Here is a 17988-nt window from a genome sequence, read left to right as displayed (position 1 = left end):
TTGTCAGAACCAAACAATGACTACAGGATCTGTACTGGTGGCCAAGGATGGACTCTCAAGCTGAAGCATTCATAAAATCCTGTGTCACTTGCAAATGCATAAGACAGCAGTGATATGTACCCCTCCATTACAGCCTGTTCCTCTTCCTGATCTCCATGGGGAAAAAGTGGTGATTGACATTGTAGGACCCTTTGATACTGCTCCAATTGACTGTTGTTATGACATTACTTTAATAGACTATTTCAGTAAATGGCCTGAGGTAGCGTTTACATCACAAATCTCTTCTGCTACAGTAATTAAGTTCCTCTCTTCAGTTTTCAGCAGGGAAGGTAACCCCAAAGAACTGGTTTCTGATAATGGTAGTCAATTTACTTCCCTGGAGTTTGAAACCTTTCTAACAGAGAGGAACACTTTACACAGAAGGTCATCCCTATATTACTCTCAAGCCAATGGGGAAATCGAATGGTTTAACAGAAGTTTAAAAGAGAGTTTGCAAATAGCTAAACTGGAAGGGCGATTGTGGATACCAACAGGACTACTGATTTCTTGCAAGCATACCGGGCTACACAGCATGCCACAACACAAAGATCACCCGCAGAGTTACTGCATGGGAAACAGATGAATATTAAACTGAACGTTGCTGGATTCCTAAGGCACGACCTGGTGCCCCAAACGAGGATGATGTGAGAAAACAGTTGAACAGAACCAAGCAAAGTATAAGGCTTTCACAGACAAGCAACGGGGTGCTAAGGAACCAAAGTTTGAGTGTGGTTCCTTCATTAGAATACGAAAACCTGGAATTTTATGCAAAGGGGACCATAAATTCACAGCTCCTCGTAAAATCATAGAGAAGAAGGGACCTTACACCTATGGACTTTCTGATGGGCAGGTATGGAATGCTTCTTATTTTGCACCTACCTATGCACCAAGAGGAGATTATGGCATCACCCAGTCTGCATTGGATGACTTCACCGTAGAACCAACACAAGACATTGCACTGGAACCGGGGCTTGAGAGACAGCCTGTCAGACCCAGACGGCCACCTGTCTGGACTAAAGGCTATGTTATGTAGTATCTACAGTGTTTCCAGTGTAAAATTTCTACCAGTAGTATAGTATCTTGTTTCCTATTTGTTCCTGTGGTTAGAACAACAATGTTTATTTTAATTGGGAAAGTTTCTTAAGAGAGGAGGGAATGTGGTATTTGGATGTTGCTTGTAATTATGAGAACTGGGAGCACTGGCTGTTGGGAGTCTGGAAGGACAGGAAGGGGATGGGAAGAGGTGAGGAGGCTGAGTGAGAGTTACAGAGGGTGCAGCAGCAGCTTGGTAAAGAGGTTTCCACTGTAAAAATCAAGTCCTGTTGAAGCTTGTTAGTACCTTGCCTACTTGATACAGCAAGCCCATCCTTCCTGTATAGGCTCTCACTTTCCCCAAAGTATCCCCAGTTCCTAATAAATCAAGACAACACCTCCTCCCTACACCATTGTCTTATCCACGCATAGGGACCCTGCAGTTCTGCCTGTCTAACTGGCTCTGCACATGGAACTGGAAAGTGCTCAACTTAAATGGATGTGGTAAGGTTGACAGGCCAAAAAACTTCATCCACCTGTTACACCAGACAGGTATTAATCCATATTTCCTGAGTAAGAAAAAGCATAGCCTCATTAAAACTTATCACTTGAAATTTAGATGGGTTAAATTAAGAGGAATATTGGTTTTTATCTGTCAACCAATGAGTTTGTTTAAAAGGAATCTGAAATGTGCATTGTAAGTGCACTTGTGAGCAGTATGTTTGATCATGATAACCTTAAAGTCAGCTGTTCATTTATGCTGTTCTGGTAGTTTAGTGTGGTAATATTAAACTCATTCAGAGGAGAGGGCTTAATTCTATTTATTATGTCCCGTGGACTGAGAGAGAAATTCAGGACTGGTTACTCCTCACAGTGGGATGCGTACTGGTCTTGAGGCTTGTGCTTAAGGCCCAGGGGGTAATGTGGCATCTGTGTAGTAACTAAATGTTTTAGTAGTTTTATTTGTTCAGTGCCTTATCACATTCATCATCACTCAGTGAGGAAAATATGCTTTAGGTTTACCATTATTTTTCTTTCCTTTCCCATTCTCATCTTTCTTCCCTCCCGTTCCTGTGTTTCTTTTGTTCTTTTCTCTGCAGTTCCTTCTGTGCAGCAACTTCCATTTTGCAGCTTTCTGTATTACTCAGTACCCTCCTTTCATCTGTTAAAGTGAACACTTGTCAGTAGTTAATATTGACACTAAAATGTCATGACAAAGATACTTGAATCACATTAATAGGAGACAGTGCAGTTCATACCTTGGAATCATTGTATCAGGCTGCCTACAGACTCGGACATTACTGCAACAGTTACACTCAAGTCACATTTGAAAGGTTATCTTTGCTGCTTAGAAAAAAACTCAGTTCTGAAGAAACTGAATGACACGGGCCTAGATCCAACTCTCAGGATATATTTAGAACACCTCTGATTTAGTAGCTGACAGAAGTATGGGCGTTGAATAAGTCTAAGATTTAGTCATGGATATTTTTAATAAAAGTCATGAACAGGTCCTGGGTAATAAAAAATCACAGCCTATTACCTATTCATGACTTTCAGTATAAATGCCCCTGACTAAAATTTAGGAGCTCCTGGGGCACTGGCAATTGATGTCTGGCCGCTGCTCTTGTCATGGGGGCTGGCCGCCTCCTACTGCCTGTGGATTCAAGGCCCCTAGAGACCACTGCTCTGACAGCCTCCAGAGCGTCCCCTTGGACTGCTGCTGCTCCAGGACCACTGCTACTCCAGTGGCACTAGCCGCTGCTCAGGCAGTCCAAGGGCCTCCAGAGTGGCCAGCCCCCAGGGTCAGCCGCACCGGCAACTGTGGAAGTCATAGAGGTCCCAGAAAGTCGCAGAATCTGTGACTTCTGTGACCACCATGACAGACTTGCAACCTTAGTGATGAACTACTCTCAATTGGAGCAGTAGGGAGACCAGGTTGTATCAGTTTTCAGCTTAGCAGGATGCTCACACCTCTTATCTAAACTGTAAATCTGTGATGTTTACTGGCTTAATCAATACACAAAGTAATCTCTTCTCAAACATATTATCCAAAAGGTGGGCTAGATATTTCTAGAAAACTATATTATCCATGTTTGAAAGTTTTTTTTCCTTCTTTCCTGAAGCAGAGGGTGAGCATGAACTTCAACTTGTAATACCTGTGTGTATAGCTTGCCACTGATGAGGGGATCTTCAGGGTATATCTACATGTCAAGTTAGGGGTGTGATTCCCAGCTCATGTATGCACGCTCATTCTAGATCAGTGAGCGCTAAGGTAAGTATAAATAGTAGTGTAGCCGTGGTAGCCTGGGCATCGGTGACCCAGCATGGGCGGTGGCAAGCTGTGCCAAGGATGTACCCACTGTTTTCAGGTGGGTTTATGCTCTGGGCGATTAGCCTGTGCCACTGCCCATGCTACCACAGCTACACTACTATTTATACCTGTGCTAGCTCGATGGGAGTGAGCATGAATATGTGTATGTGAACTGGGAATCACACCCCTAGCATGTAGTGTGGATGTAACCTTGGGAACAGACTGCATTACTCCTATTCTCAAACTAATTTTCACTTTCCTCCTTTCAAGCTGTCACTGATCTAAACTTGAGCTTGATCTATGGCGCCTGTATCATAGCAGATTGTACTCTCCATGGAACCTTTGGGGCATCCTATTGTTTTAAGTGAAGTATTTCTTACTGATTACAATAAACTTAAGCCTTGAGTCACTCAGCAGGTGAAATGCTAGTAAAACTGTTCAGACTTAAAAAGGCACATTCCCCTGTTGAACATAAGTCCATACTGGGTTGGATCTGAGGTCCACCTAGCTCAATATTCTGTCTTCTGACAGTGGTCAATGCCAGGTGCCCCAGAGAGAATGAAAAGAACAGGGAATCCCTGTTGCCCATTCCCAGCTTCTGGCAAACAGAGGCTAGGGACACCATCCCTGTCTATCCTTGCTAATAGCCATCGATGGACCTATTCTCTATGAACTTATCTAGTTCCTTTTTGAACCCTGTTATAATCTTGGCCTTCAGAACATCCTCTGGCAAGGAGTTCCACAGGTTGACTGTGCATTGTGCGAAAAAATACTTCTTTTTGTTTGTTTTAAATCTGCTGCCTATTAACTTCATTTGGTGACCCCTAGTTCTTGTGTTTTGAGAAGGAGTAATAATACTTCCTTATTTACTTTCTCTACACCAGTCATGATTTTCTAGACCTCTATCATATCCCCCCTTAGTCGACTCTTTTCCAAGCTGAAATGTCCCAGTCTTATTAATCTCTTCTCATATGGCAGCTGTTCCATACCCCTAATAATTTTTTTGCACTTTTTCGAACCTTTTCCAATTCTAATATATCTGTTTTGAGATAGGATGACCATGGATTTATATAGAGGCAATATATTTTCTGTCTTACTATCTATCCCTTTCTTAATGATTCCCAACATTCTGTTCACTTTTTTGACTGCCGCTTCACACTGAATGGATGTTTTCAGACAACTATCCACAATGACTCCAAGATTTCTCTCTTGAGTGGTGTTAACTGATTGTAATCTGTAACAGTGCTTTTTTTTTTTCTTCAGGGGGTACCCAGGTTCACAATCGGAAGGAAATCTGGCACAATAAGAGGGTCTTTTTTCTTACTCCTCAAGTAATGGTAAACGATCTTTCTCGTGGAACCTGCCTTGCTGCAGAAATAAAATGTCTGGTTATTGATGAAGCCCACAAAGCTCTTGGAAACTACGCCTACTGCCAGGTAATGGTAGACTAATGTGAACTGCACAATCTTTTGAGCCATTCCTTGTGCAATCATGGATAATTTAAGCACAAATGTATTACAGTAGGCAGATTGCTCTGCAGTTTTTTAAACTGAGGATTTTGGTAAGAAATTAGCAAAGACAAAACATTATTTTATAGCTTACAATACCTTGATACCAGTCATGGATAAATTGCATGCAACAAGAGTACACAAGATGCTGAGCATTCTAACTGTATTATGAAATCTTAAGTAGATGGGGAGATAAGAATTTTGTATGGTTAGGTATAGAACTGCATTTTCTGTTCAGAAATTAATTTTAAACTCTAGATTGTAAGAAATTAAAATTGCATTTGTAGAGAGGGGCTGTTTCTACAGGGCACGGGCATGTTTATGAGCACACAATCTACTGCAGTCTGTGTGGCATGTATCGGCAAGGAATTAAAAATTTAAACAGGAGACCCTGGTGGCAGCAATCTTAGAGATTGCAAATTAAACCACATTTCTCAAACAAACAAACAAACAAAAACCACTTTATTTGAATTGAACTAAATTCTGAGTCCAGTATGACCCACTGTTGTCCGTTCAGTTGAGGTCTTGTCTCATGCAGTGAAAAATGCTTTGAAGTATCTTGGTTAAATCCCTCTCTATCAATATTTTGTTTTAAAGTTATGAAGCAAGTCATGTATTGAGCAATTTGCAGTAAACTCATGTGGCTTTCCTATTAGATCTTAGCATAGGAAAGCTGACAAGCAGCAGACTTGTGTAATATGGTGCACAAAGGAAAATGTTGAGGCTTCCATTTTTATTAGAATTAAAGCAGAGAACAAGCTTGTTCACCATAGCTGCACCTCCTCCTTCCTGCAGCCCTCCCCAATTTCAAACACTTTAGTAACTTGTTTTCATTTTGTAATAATGTAAATGTATAGGTTGTGTTGCTTTCTGAGTATCTGACAAAGGCTGAAATACTTTTTTATTCAATTAGTCTAAATTATTATTATTATTTTTTTTTTTACCATTGTGTTATGTGGAAACAAGATTCACATTTCATTGAGAATTTTGTGAGCTTACTTAATGCAGAGTAGTGGTTCCCAGCTTCCTTTGTTAGTCACCTTTGCTGTGGCATTGCTATATAAAATGCTTCTCTAATGCTTTTTTCCTTGTCCTGTCTTGCTATCCTTGGGCATGGCTACCATCTCTTTTTAATGTGTATATTTAATTCCCTTGTCCTGTATCTGTTGACTTTCATTTTCTGTATTTTTTTGAAATTTCTATTTGATATTTGTAGCATTTTTCTGTGCCCTTCCAGTGGTTCACATACTTTTCCCCACTCAGCAGAAGACTGCCTATTGGTCACAGTATATCAAAGTGTTATAGATGCTTGTGTTGCCAGGCTGCTGCTTGATCCTCTAGCCCTGTGTATTAATTGTGTATTTGACTTTGAGCTGATCTGGGTGAAGGACGGGAATATAGATGGCTTCAAAGGAACAGCCTGCCAGTTTCCCAGTTGCCATAAAAACAAGTTCACAATGAGAGGCAGATGGTGCATGTGGTTTTATGCAGCTCTTGCCCCCTAGTCCAGCTCTTTGTCATGCCATTTTCTTCATAATTTCAGACTAGTTTTGCACTCTGGTTGCAAATGCTGGCTTTTCAGAGTGCTCCTCCAGATTTGCTTTTTGGCAGCTCATTTGGCTAATATGCTGTGAATCCACTTGCTGAATCCAGTAATAATCCTTTCAGTGCTCACCCAAGTAATTCTAGTACAGGGGTAGTCAATAGTCAAAACAGCGGACCAAATCCAGACTGCCGGATGCTTTTCAGCGGACCCCGCAATCTTTTTTTATTTACTTTTTTTTATTATTTTCTCTTGAGTCTGGATGTTGACTATACCTTGACTAATAAATTTGACCTTGATCCTGCCCGCCCCCCCAAAATACCCCTATTCTACTATGCAGAGTTAGCTCTTAAAGCTAGTGCACATAATCTAAAGTTTTTTGGGATGGGGTGGGAGGGCATTGACAATCATTTATTGTTGGATTCTGTTTCTAGGCTAGATACTAACTTTGTGAGAACACTTTTCTGAACATTTAAATTTTAATTTTTCACATATGTAAACCATTGAGAGTAAGAGCTTTTCTGCTTTAAGGGTATTAATGTAATTCTTGTGTTTTTTGTCAGGTTGTGAAGGAACTGAGCAAATACACAAACCAATTTAGAATCTTGGCTTTAAGTGCCACACCAGGCAGTGACACAAAGGTGAGTCAAGTACTGCATTAGTGGACTGAGAATTAGAGTGGCTTCAGTAGAAGCTATTTTTACTACCAGTTTGCATCCCATGGAAGGCAGTGAAAAATCTATTCAAATGCACCAAATAAAGATTATTCCACTATGCTATGCAGAAGCCTTTGAGTAACTGCATTCTTATTGTTATAATCTCTGCCTTTTCCTACATTTATCCCTTCATGATATCTTGTCTGAAATTAGATTGTAAACTCTCCAGACAAAGACCCTGGCTTCTTTGTACAGTGAAGTGCCTAGCATATTTTTGTGTGCTAAAAAATAATAATGATGATAAACTTTCAGTTGCTTGTACTGATTGAAAAGAATGTGTGCTCAAAGTAAAATAGTTTTTACTCTATCCAGCACAGTGTGACTGGACAATTAAGGCTGGAATTTTCAGAATTTAAGGCAATTGGGCACCTTACTCTTTAAAATAAAAGTAAGGTGCTTTCCTTATATGAAGTTTCCCAAATTATTTCTACTTAAAAATTAAGTACTGAACATGAAAATAATGTATTTAGGAAATAAGTTTGGTACTATTCAGGTTTTTTTTTCCTCTATCCTGTACACACTGTATCTGGAAATGCAAGGAAGTTCTGTGTTTCCATGCTGTCTCCTGACTGTTAGTTCATTTTGGGATTTAATAGAAACAAAGCAATCTGGCTTAGGTTGACAGTGCTTCACTAACCCCGTTGCAAGTAGGCATAGCATCCCACGGTTGATAACAATTAGTGTTATTGATACACTATCCTGTACATGGGGGCATTATAAAAAAGACACCATCATAGGAGAAATTTCCACGTGGTGTACAATGCTTCCTACTTCGCTTGAGTTGGCACTTCCCATTTTATGAATTATTTTAGCTTTTTGATAGAAATCTTTGATTAAAATACTTCAGATAAATTGCTTATTTGATCCAAGAAAAAAATTAACTGAGACTCATAGCAGTGCTTACCTAAGGCTTGGTATTGTAATGTCAGTTTTCATCTGTAGTGCAGCTCATTTGAGCAAAATGCTATTATCCTTTTGCTTACACCTTTTCCTCTGGGTCTCCTTTCCACATCACCATGCTTTCTATGGTGTCCTCTTTGCATCCATAGTGTTTCATCCTCTTTTTTTTTTTCCCCCCCCTCACCCACCTTCTTACACAGAGCCCCCCAGAAGAGTGATCATCACATGAGTGGTGGTTTCTTGGCAGCAGCAGTTTGCTGATTAGAATTGCATGATCCCAGTCAGGCACAAATGGCTTCTGCGGCAGTGTTAATGGTGCTGTACAGTACTAGTCTGAATATGTTATGCTACTTTCTCCCAAATAATATCAGAGGAAACAAGGAATTCCCAAACTCACATTTATAATGTCACAAATTATCCCTCTCATATCCCACCAAGCATTCTCAAAACTACAATACCCGCACGAGGAAATAAGGAAACAGATCAACAGAGCCAGACGTGTACCCAGAAGCCTCCTACTGCAAGACAAACCCAAGAGAGAAACCAACAGGACTCCACTGGCCATCACATACAGCCCCCAGCTAAAACCCCTCCAACGCATCATCAAGGATCTACAGCCCATCCTGGACAATGATCCCACACTTTCACAGGCCTTGGGTGGCAGGCCAATCCTTGCCCACAGACAACCTGCCAACCTGAAACATATTCTCACCAGTAACTGCACACCACACCATAATAACTCTAGCTCAGGAACCAATCCATGCAACAAACCTCGATGCCAACTCTGCCCACATATCTACACCAACGACACCATCACAGGACCTAACCAGATCAGCCACACCATCACTGGTTCATTCACCTGCACATCCACCAATGTAATATACGCCATCATATGCCAGCAATGCCCCTCTGCTATGTACATCGGCCAAACTGGACAGTCTCTACGGAAAAGGATAAATGGACACAAATCAGACATTAGGAATGGCAATATACAAAAACCTGTAGGAGAGCACTTCAACCTCCCTGGCCACACTATAGCAGACCTTAAGGTGGCCATCCTGCAGCAAAAAAACTTCAGGACCAGACTCCAAAGAGAAACTGCTGAGCTTCAGTTCATCTGTAAATTTGACACCATCAGCTCAGGACTGAACAAAGACTGTGAATGGCTTGCCAATTACAGAACCAGTTTCTCCTCTCTTGGTTTTCACACCTCAACTGCTAGAACAGGGCCTCATCCTCCCTGATTGAACTGACCTCGTTATCTCTAGCTTGCTTGCTAGTACACATATATATACCTGCCCCTGGATATTTCCATTACATGCATCTGAGGAAGTGGGTATTCACCCACGAAAGCTCATGCTCCCAAACGTCTGTTAGTCTATAAGGTGCCACAGGATTCTTTGCTGCTTTTACAGATCCAGACTAACACGGCTACCCTCTGATACCCTCTCATATTAATGCACTTGTATGTACTGGACTACTGGCCTGATGAGGTGGAGCAAGGGAGAGTTATGGCAGCTAATATAGACATAATTTTTATAGCAAAACTTTTAACAAATGGTGCTAGAATAGTTCTAACTCAAGTATTTTTTCTTATTGCTATTTTAGTGATTATTTTACTTGCTATGTATATGATGTGATAGGGCAATTTCCTGACTACATTGTTTTGTCTTATGTTTAAAATGGCTGAAATGATAAATCAGGGCCCTTAGTTGTAGTGGAAACTGCTGAAAAATAAATTGCTGTCTGCAGATCCCTCAATACAGGTAATGTTTCTTTGCTATTTCAAATAGTTTTACAGGCCCTGTGTTAATAACTTTCACATATCTGTGATTTACAGCAGTGAGATGACATTAAGAAACATAGACTATGTAAAACACTCTTTTCCTGTGACTTCTTCATAGGCTGTACAGGAAGTTATTTCCAATCTATTGATAGCACAGATAGAGCTATGTTCTGAAGATTCCCCAGATATTCAGCCTTACTCTCACGAGCGACAAGTTGAAAAAATTGTTGTTCCACTTGGTAAAGAACTAGCAGAAATTCAGAATGCTTACATCAGGGTGAGTTACTACTTTTTTTTTTTTTACTATTAAAGAGCTCATGTCACTATAGAAATAGTAATCCATGTCGTTAATGCCTCTAAATACTAAGACAAGTACTCTGTTAAGCTAACTTACATTATTTATGCAGTTGGCTTTTTGCTTATATTTAGCCCAGATAGTAAAACAGAATGGCCAATTTCACTTTTGTTACTACTGTATCACTTAATGCTTCTGATTCACTTGCTTCAAGTTTTTGTTTGGCTTCACAAGGGCATGAGGTAATGTTTAAGTTTAAACTTTGATTAAAATAAAAAAATTTGCAGAACCTACATTTGAGCCTACACTAAATTGACAGCTTATTTTAAGTGGGTTGGTGTAAGAGTATTAACATGATGGGTAAAATTCTCAAGCTATCCATTTCATTGCTATACTTAAACAGAAGTTATTCCTATACTATGAGTATTGAATTAAATGCTTGTCTGTCTTCCTGTAAAAATGTAACTTTTGATTTAGCTGCTTTGTAAGTGTACTGTTAAATAGATTTTTCTTCTTTAAAAAGTATTGCCTAGCAAAAAATTATTGCAAACTGTATGATTGAGGAGCTGACTGAGGTGGTGGTCTTCATCTATGAGTAATCTGTTCAAATACAGTCCAGGTTAGCAATGGACAGAAGTGGCTGCCAACTGATGGCTATTCAGTGGCCTGTCTGTTCTCAGTCAAGTTCTATTAGACAGATGTCTGCATCACAGAAGTAATCATTATAATTGGCGTCTTGTTGGACTTCTTTAATAAGAAAAACAAAAGTAGTAGTATTGTTGTGTTTTATACAGAAGTTTTATCTTTGTGAAGAAAAGTTATACAGAGAATAATAGTTCTTACAGAATGAGCAAATAAGCAGTCTGCTAGCTATGAATTTCAGATTCCTTAACTTAAAAACGGAGGCTCTTTCAAGAAATCATCAGGTATTTATTAATGGATGGGGCTTATACATGTTCAAAGTTGCTAGATTTAGTAACATGTTTTCTCCAAATGTGTATTTTTTTTTTAAAGTGGTCATCCACAGTGTTGTTGAAGGGGTAGTTAATGATGAGTTTTGTTAGGGTCTATGTGAAGAGTCATATTAAGTGTCTGAAGAACATTTTCTTATTTGTACAACTTTAGATTTAGGACAGAGCTTTTAACTTGGAGCTATTTTCAGATCTTTAAGCTTAGAGATTATCTCCATGAGACAGTCAAACTGGTTTAATTAAATTAAGTTTTAAACCTGTGCAAACCTTCACTCATTTTGGCTTAAACATAGCTTATTTTGGTTTAATTTAAATCCATTTAGGGCAGATTTAAGCTAAACTGAAACTAGTGTCCACTATAAATTTGTATCAGTTTAAACTAGTGTAGTTTCTATGTGTACACTAAACTTTATTTTCTGTAATGGGTGCCAGTATGCTGTCAGTCATGTGTTAATTTACTTTTGGGATTTGGCACTGAGAACTTGAGGTTTTTATTGTTTTGATTTGGAATGTAAGATGTTTTTTGTGCCTACACTAAGCATAGTTGCACTGAAGGAGGTAGAGTGACAGGGTACTGCATCAGTTTTCTTCAGCATTCTACTTGTAGGTTACACAGGCAGGCTAAATGCCTCAGATGGCACAGGGGACTGGCTCAGGTAACTCCAGTACCCTTTCAGGGATATAGTATGCACTCTCCTTGCACTTGTGCATCCCCTGTTTCAAAAGAGGATGGAGTCATGACCCTGCTGGCCCTCAAGGTGTCTCACACACTGGCACTTAGCCTTCCTGGGCCCTTGCACTCCCTGAGGACAGGTTTGTGGTTTCCCTGATAGGTGTACAAGAGGGAGAGCTCCTTCCGTCCTCCTCCAGGGCCAGTCACTATCACAGCATTTTCAAGTATACATGGTGATGGGGCAAGGAAGGAAAACATTTTAATGTGCACACATGACACTCTTTATTAAATGCCTCTTGTGGTGTTTTTTGTGGGTTTTTTTTTAACAATTAATTCTAAAACATCCTATGTTGTTTATTCTCACTCTTAGATCTTTGGCCTCCAGTGGGAATCATGGGAACTCACTCTTAAGATTTTGTGACCCTCTGCAGCTATTGTTGTTAAAGACTTGTATTATTATAGTACTGAGATGCCCAACTAACATCAGGGCATCTCTGTTCTAGGCACTTTTCAGACACATAGTAGGAGACCTTCCCCACACTGAAGAGCATACTGCAGCTGGAGATGCAATTCCTATCTGGATAGACGTTCGCACGCTAGCTTTGATTGTGCTAACATGCTAAAAATAGTAGTATAGCTGCAGTGGTGCAAGCGGCAGCATGGGCTTGCTGCCAGTGTGTGCGTGGATGGGATTGTACTTAAGTGGCTAGACTGTGCTGCCTCCCATGCCACTGGAACTATTTTTAGCAAGTTAGCTTAGTCAAAGCTAGCATATCCACATCTACCCTAGCTGGGAATTACACCTCTAGCTGCACAGTAGATGTACCCTCAAATAGCAGTTCCAGGCTGACAGCTTCTAGGTAGCAAAGTCATAAGACTATTTGTACATACACCTCTACTCCAATATAACACGAATTCAGGTATAACGCAGTAAAACAGCTCTCCCGCTCCAGCGGATCAAAGCAAGTTCGATATAACTCAGTTTCACCTATAACGCGTTAAGATTTTTTGACTCCCAAGGACAGCATTATATCGGGGTAGAGGTGTACTAGTTCCCTATTTTCAAGCTGGGCAAGGAGTGTGTGGCTTGTTATTAGAAAGTTAGCTTAAAAAACCTTTTGGTTTTTAATCTTTACCAATTTACAGCTTAGACTAACTGGTTCTTGTAGATGTAGAATTATACCTTTTATGATTTTGCTGTTTCATTACTAGCTATGCTTTGGATTCAAGGTGATCTGCAAAGGTGCACAACTAGATTCTGAAGTAGAACAGAGTTCCAAAAAGCTTTTTTTTGAAAAGTCAGCTTGTTTTATGTCATTTTCTGACTATGCCGCTAAGAAACTAGTAGGATGACATCACAGCACCAAGGAAATAAAATCTGATTGACACTGTTTACTGCTTTTTTAACAATTCTTGTTCTTCAAATAGTTTGGAGAAAAGTCTGAACTCCAAATTTCAGTTAAGAGCTCCCAACAAGTTCTCAGCAAAATCTTGCAAGACCAGAGTAGACATATGTGGGTTAAATAAAATTTCTCAGCATCTGTAAGCATAGATTAGATGTCCAGGTTTTTTTAAAAAAATACTGGTATATGCGTGCTAAGCACATAATGTGCTTGAAAAGTTAGACCAATGTGCACCATGCACAATAAAATCTGAAGCTTTATTTATGACAATCTGTAACATTAAACAAGACACAAGTTTCAGAGAAAGTGAAGGACAGCGTAAAACAAGCTACAGCAGTAATGCAACAAAGCTGGAAAAATCCCACTGTAGTTCTGTAGTTAAACAGTTATTTTTGTAAAAGTAAATAAGCAAGGCCCTGAGTTTCACAGTAACTGGATTAAACTTCTTAGGCACTAATACTGGTTTGAAAAGTACAAAGTAGGCAGGGCAACAATGTTTCAGTATTAAGGCGGAAATATTTAAACTGCCGGGGTATGATCGGAGGGGTGCAGTTTTGTTAGCGGCTTTTAACAATGTATTGTGTCCAAACTATTTAAACAGTTCGAGGAAGTACAGTAGAACCGCAGAGTTACGAACAGCTGAGTTACGAACTGACCAGTCAATTACACACCTCATTTGGAACAGGAAGTACACAATCAGGCAGCAGCAGAGATTGGGAGAAGGGGAAGCAACTATGGTACAGTTCTGTGTTAAACATAAACTACTTAAAAAAACAAAAAAAGGGAAAGCATTTTTCTTCTTCATAGTAAAGTTTCAAAGCTGTATTAAGTCAATGTTCAGTTGTAAACTTTTGATAGAAAAACAGTAATGTTTGATTCAAAGTTATGAACATTGCAGAGTAGCAAACAACCTCCATTCTGAGGTGTTCGTAACTCTGAGATTCTACTGTATAGCAACAGGAACATCATAAAATGTCTACCCAGATAATAGGAAGCAGGTACCAGAGCATGACAAATGTGAATTTTATGACTTGTTAAAAATGTATTCCCCAGCCTCCTCAAATGTTAGTATGTAAGAAAAGCAAGATTTCAATCAGCTTAATCAATGTTCCTATAAAATATGCTTCTTTATAGATTTGTGTATAAATGAGGAAACCATGTCTCCTAGCAGCCATTAGTGTATTGGCCATCTATAGAAATAATATAGTTTTCCATAGCCATACAGTGTACCTTCAAACTTGAAATTTAATTGGTGCTTCTAGCATCTTAAGCAATCTAACACAACTCATAATAAATACTAATGTTCTACATTAATCCATAGTTTTACAGAAAATGACACTGTACATTTTACTGCAGTTTTCAAGGTGTTGAACACACATTCAGATACTGTGTGAAGATTTTTTTGTAGCTTATACATTAACAGGCATGTTCTTATGTGACCTTACTTGACACCCACAAAAGTAGTAAATAGTTCTGTAATTGAACTGAAAACTGCATAACAACTGAGACTTGTTTGAGGTTTTATTTGCTCTGTAGATTAAATACAAACTGACGTTTTCAGACTATAGGCATGAATTGTTTCCCATAGATTTATGAAGTTTGAATTGCCAAAAACAACATGTTTTCATAGTATTACTACTGAGTAATCAAAATGAAAAAGTTTTCAGTGTCTGCCAGGAAATCTTGGTAAGCTGTTTCTCCCCTTTCCTGTATTTCCCACGTATGTGAATTGATTGGATAGAAACTGAAATCTAACTGCATCTTTGGATCCTGTAATGAAATCAGATCTGTATAAGCTATATATTTACACTTAATATAACTTCAGATATCTTTGAGACACTGGGGAAAAGCTTATAATATATAGCTATTTAAAGCAAAGCTGGTGTGAAATATTCTAATCAGTAAATCACTGTAAATCACTAAATGGGAAATTGCCAGTTTTACAACTGGATGCAAAGTAAGACTGAATCTCTCTAAAAGCTGCTAGCAGTACCCAGGAAAAATTCACGATGTTGTAAGACCTGAGACAGGTAGCTTCCCCATTCCCTTTTCCTACTATTCATACTCTTTCCTCCCCTCTGCTCCCACGTCTTTCTTTTTCTCCTTTCTGTCCCTGTGTTCCCTAGGTATCTCTTGTAGGCAGTCGCCACAAGATGGCAATTTGATCATATACTTGAGCAGATCTGCCATTAACATTTCATTGAGTCAAGGCAATTTTTGTGAGGAAAAATTCAGGCAAACCAGTACACTTGTAATTTTCATGGTATTCTTTAAATATTTGGGTGAAAGGAGGGATTAGCTTTTACAGTTGTGAAATCAACCAAAATGTTTTAATATAATAAAACATATTTTGGAAAAACAGTTAAGATATTGAAAAGCAAAGTTTCAAAAGTATATCGTTTCAGCCCTAGTCTGTCAAATTAAGCTCTTTCTGGAAAGTATAGTTCTGTAACATTCAGACATCCCACTGAGACATAAACTGTATTCACTGTGATTGGAGGTACTGAAACAAATACGTCATCTAAAAACAACTACTTTGAAAATTCTTTTAATGTATCTAATAAATATTGTATTCAGTTAACCACTGAACTTTTCCCGTGAATACACTTTTTCAGTTGTAATGTGATGAACTTCTTACTGGATTTCAGAATAAGTCTGTGTGGTAGCAATGTAGAGCTGGAAGGGCCTTTGGGAGGTCATCAAGTCCAATGCCCTGCGCTCAGGCAGGCCCAAATAAACCTAGACCATCTCTGACAGGTGGTTGTCCTACTTGTTAAAAACCTTCAGTGATGGGGATTCTGCAGCCTCTCTTGGAAGCATGTTCCAGAGCTTAACTACCATTATAGTTTTCCTAATATCTAACCTAAATCTCCCTTGCTGCAGAGTAACACTATTAGTACTTGTCCTGCCTTCAGTGGTCATGGAGAGCAATTGATCAACTTCCTCTATAATAGACGTTAACCTATTTGATGACTGTTATCAGATTCCCCCTTATTAGTCTTTTCTCAAGACTAACCATGCCCAGTTTTTGTAACCTTTCCTCATAGATTAGGTTTTCTAAACCTTTTATCATTTTTGTTGCTCTGTTCTGGATTTTCCAGTTTGTCGACATCTTTCCTGAAGTGTGGCACCCAGAATTGGACACACTACTCTGGTTGAGGCCTCACTAGTGCCTCGAAGAGTGGGGCAGTTAAGTTACCTCCTGTGTCTTAAATATGACAACTCTGTTAATGAATTCCAGAATATTAGCATTTTTTGCAACAGTATCCCATTGTTTACTAGTATTCAATTTGTGATCCACTATAACTCCCAGATCTTTCTCAACAGTAGTGCCACTTAGCTAGTTATTTCCCACTTTGTAGTTGTGCATTTGATTTTTCTTTCCTAAGTGAAGTACGTTGCAGTTGTCTTCATTCAATTTCATTTTGTTGAATTCAGACCAATTCTCCAATTTGTCAAGGTCATTTTGAATTTTAATCCTGTCCTCCAAAATGTTTGCAGCCCCTCTCCGCCAAGTGTCATCTGAAAATCTTATAGGTATTCTCTGCACTTCATCGTTCAAGTCATTACAGAAAATACTAAATAGCACGAGACCCAGAACTGTCCCCCAGGGGACCCCACTAGGTACATTGCACCATCTGACAATGAACCATTGATAACTAAGGCGACGTTTCAGTCACTGGTATTTTTTAGTGAAAGTCCATGGACAGGTCATGGGCAGTAAAAAAAAAAAAAAAAATTCAAGGCCCATGACCTGTCCATGACTTGTACTATATACCCCTAACTAAATCGGGGATGGGGGGACGGCCTGGGGGTGTTGCACATGCTCGATGGGGCGAGGGGCACTGCGGTTTCTCAGAGGTGCAGCTCAAGGGGCACTGCCGGTGCTCGGGTTGGAGAGAGCCCTGAGGAAGCATGCGGGCAGGGTGAACGGGGGAATGGGCGGCCTGGGACCCCCACTGGTGCTGGAGGGAGGGGTTGGAAGGCTCCCTACCTGGCTCCATACCTCCCTGGAAGTGGCAACATCCCCCTTCCTCAGCTCCTAGGCAGTAGCATGGCAGGCAACTCTGTGCGCTGCCTCTTCCCCAAGCACCGGCTCTGCAGCTCCCATTGGCCAGGAACTGCAACCAATGGGAGCTGTGGGTATGGTGCCTGCAAGCAGGAGCAGTGCGCAGAGCCCCTTGGCTGCACTTCCCCCTAGAAGCTGAGGAAGGGGGATGTCACCACTTCCAGGGAGCCCCTCTGGGGTAAACACCACTCAGAACCCTCACCCCGTCCTGCCCCCCCACCCAAACTCCTGCTGCTGCTGGGAGCGGGGGGAGGAGGGGCAGACTGCCCCAGCAGCAGCCAGTGTTTGGCCACTGCAGAAATCACCGAGGTCATGGAATCCGTGACCTCTGTGACAGATTTGCAGCCTTAGTGATAACTACTCTGAGTATGGTCTTTCAACCAGTTGTGCACTCACCTTATAGTAATTTAATTTAGACCACAATTTCTTAGTTTGAGAATGAGAATGTCATATGGAACTGTGTCAAAAGCCTTAATAAAATCAAGATATATCACATCTTTCCTCCTATAACCCTCCAATAGCCCTCCAATAACCCTGTCAAAGAATTAAGTTTGTTTGATTTGGCATGATTTGTTCTTGATAAATCTGTGCTGGCTATCTTTTATAACCTTATTATCGTCCAGGTACTTACAAACTGATTAAAAATTTGTTCCAGCATCTTTCACGTATCAATGTTAGGCTGAGTGGTCTAGAATTCCTCAGGTCCTCTTTTTTCCCTTTTTAAAGCTAGATTTAAAAGTTT

The 17988-nt window shown here is 39.9% G+C and overlaps 1 protein-coding gene across 1 annotated transcript in view; it reads left to right on the top strand.

Moving 5' to 3' along the window:
* FANCM (FA complementation group M) overlaps positions 1-17988 on the top strand; it is a 171457-nt gene that overhangs the window by 14545 nt on the left and 138924 nt on the right. The window contains 3 exon segments of the mRNA XM_050954582.1: positions 4646-4818; positions 6997-7074; positions 9954-10112. Coding sequence (XP_050810539.1) covers positions 4646-4818; positions 6997-7074; positions 9954-10112 — 410 coding nt within the window.

This window comes from Gopherus flavomarginatus, chromosome 5 (assembly GCF_025201925.1).
Source record: "Gopherus flavomarginatus isolate rGopFla2 chromosome 5, rGopFla2.mat.asm, whole genome shotgun sequence".
Taxonomy (NCBI): Eukaryota; Metazoa; Chordata; order Testudines; family Testudinidae; genus Gopherus; species Gopherus flavomarginatus.
Note: the sequence above shows the minus strand (reverse complement) of the source record. Positions and strands in the feature narration are given on the sequence as shown.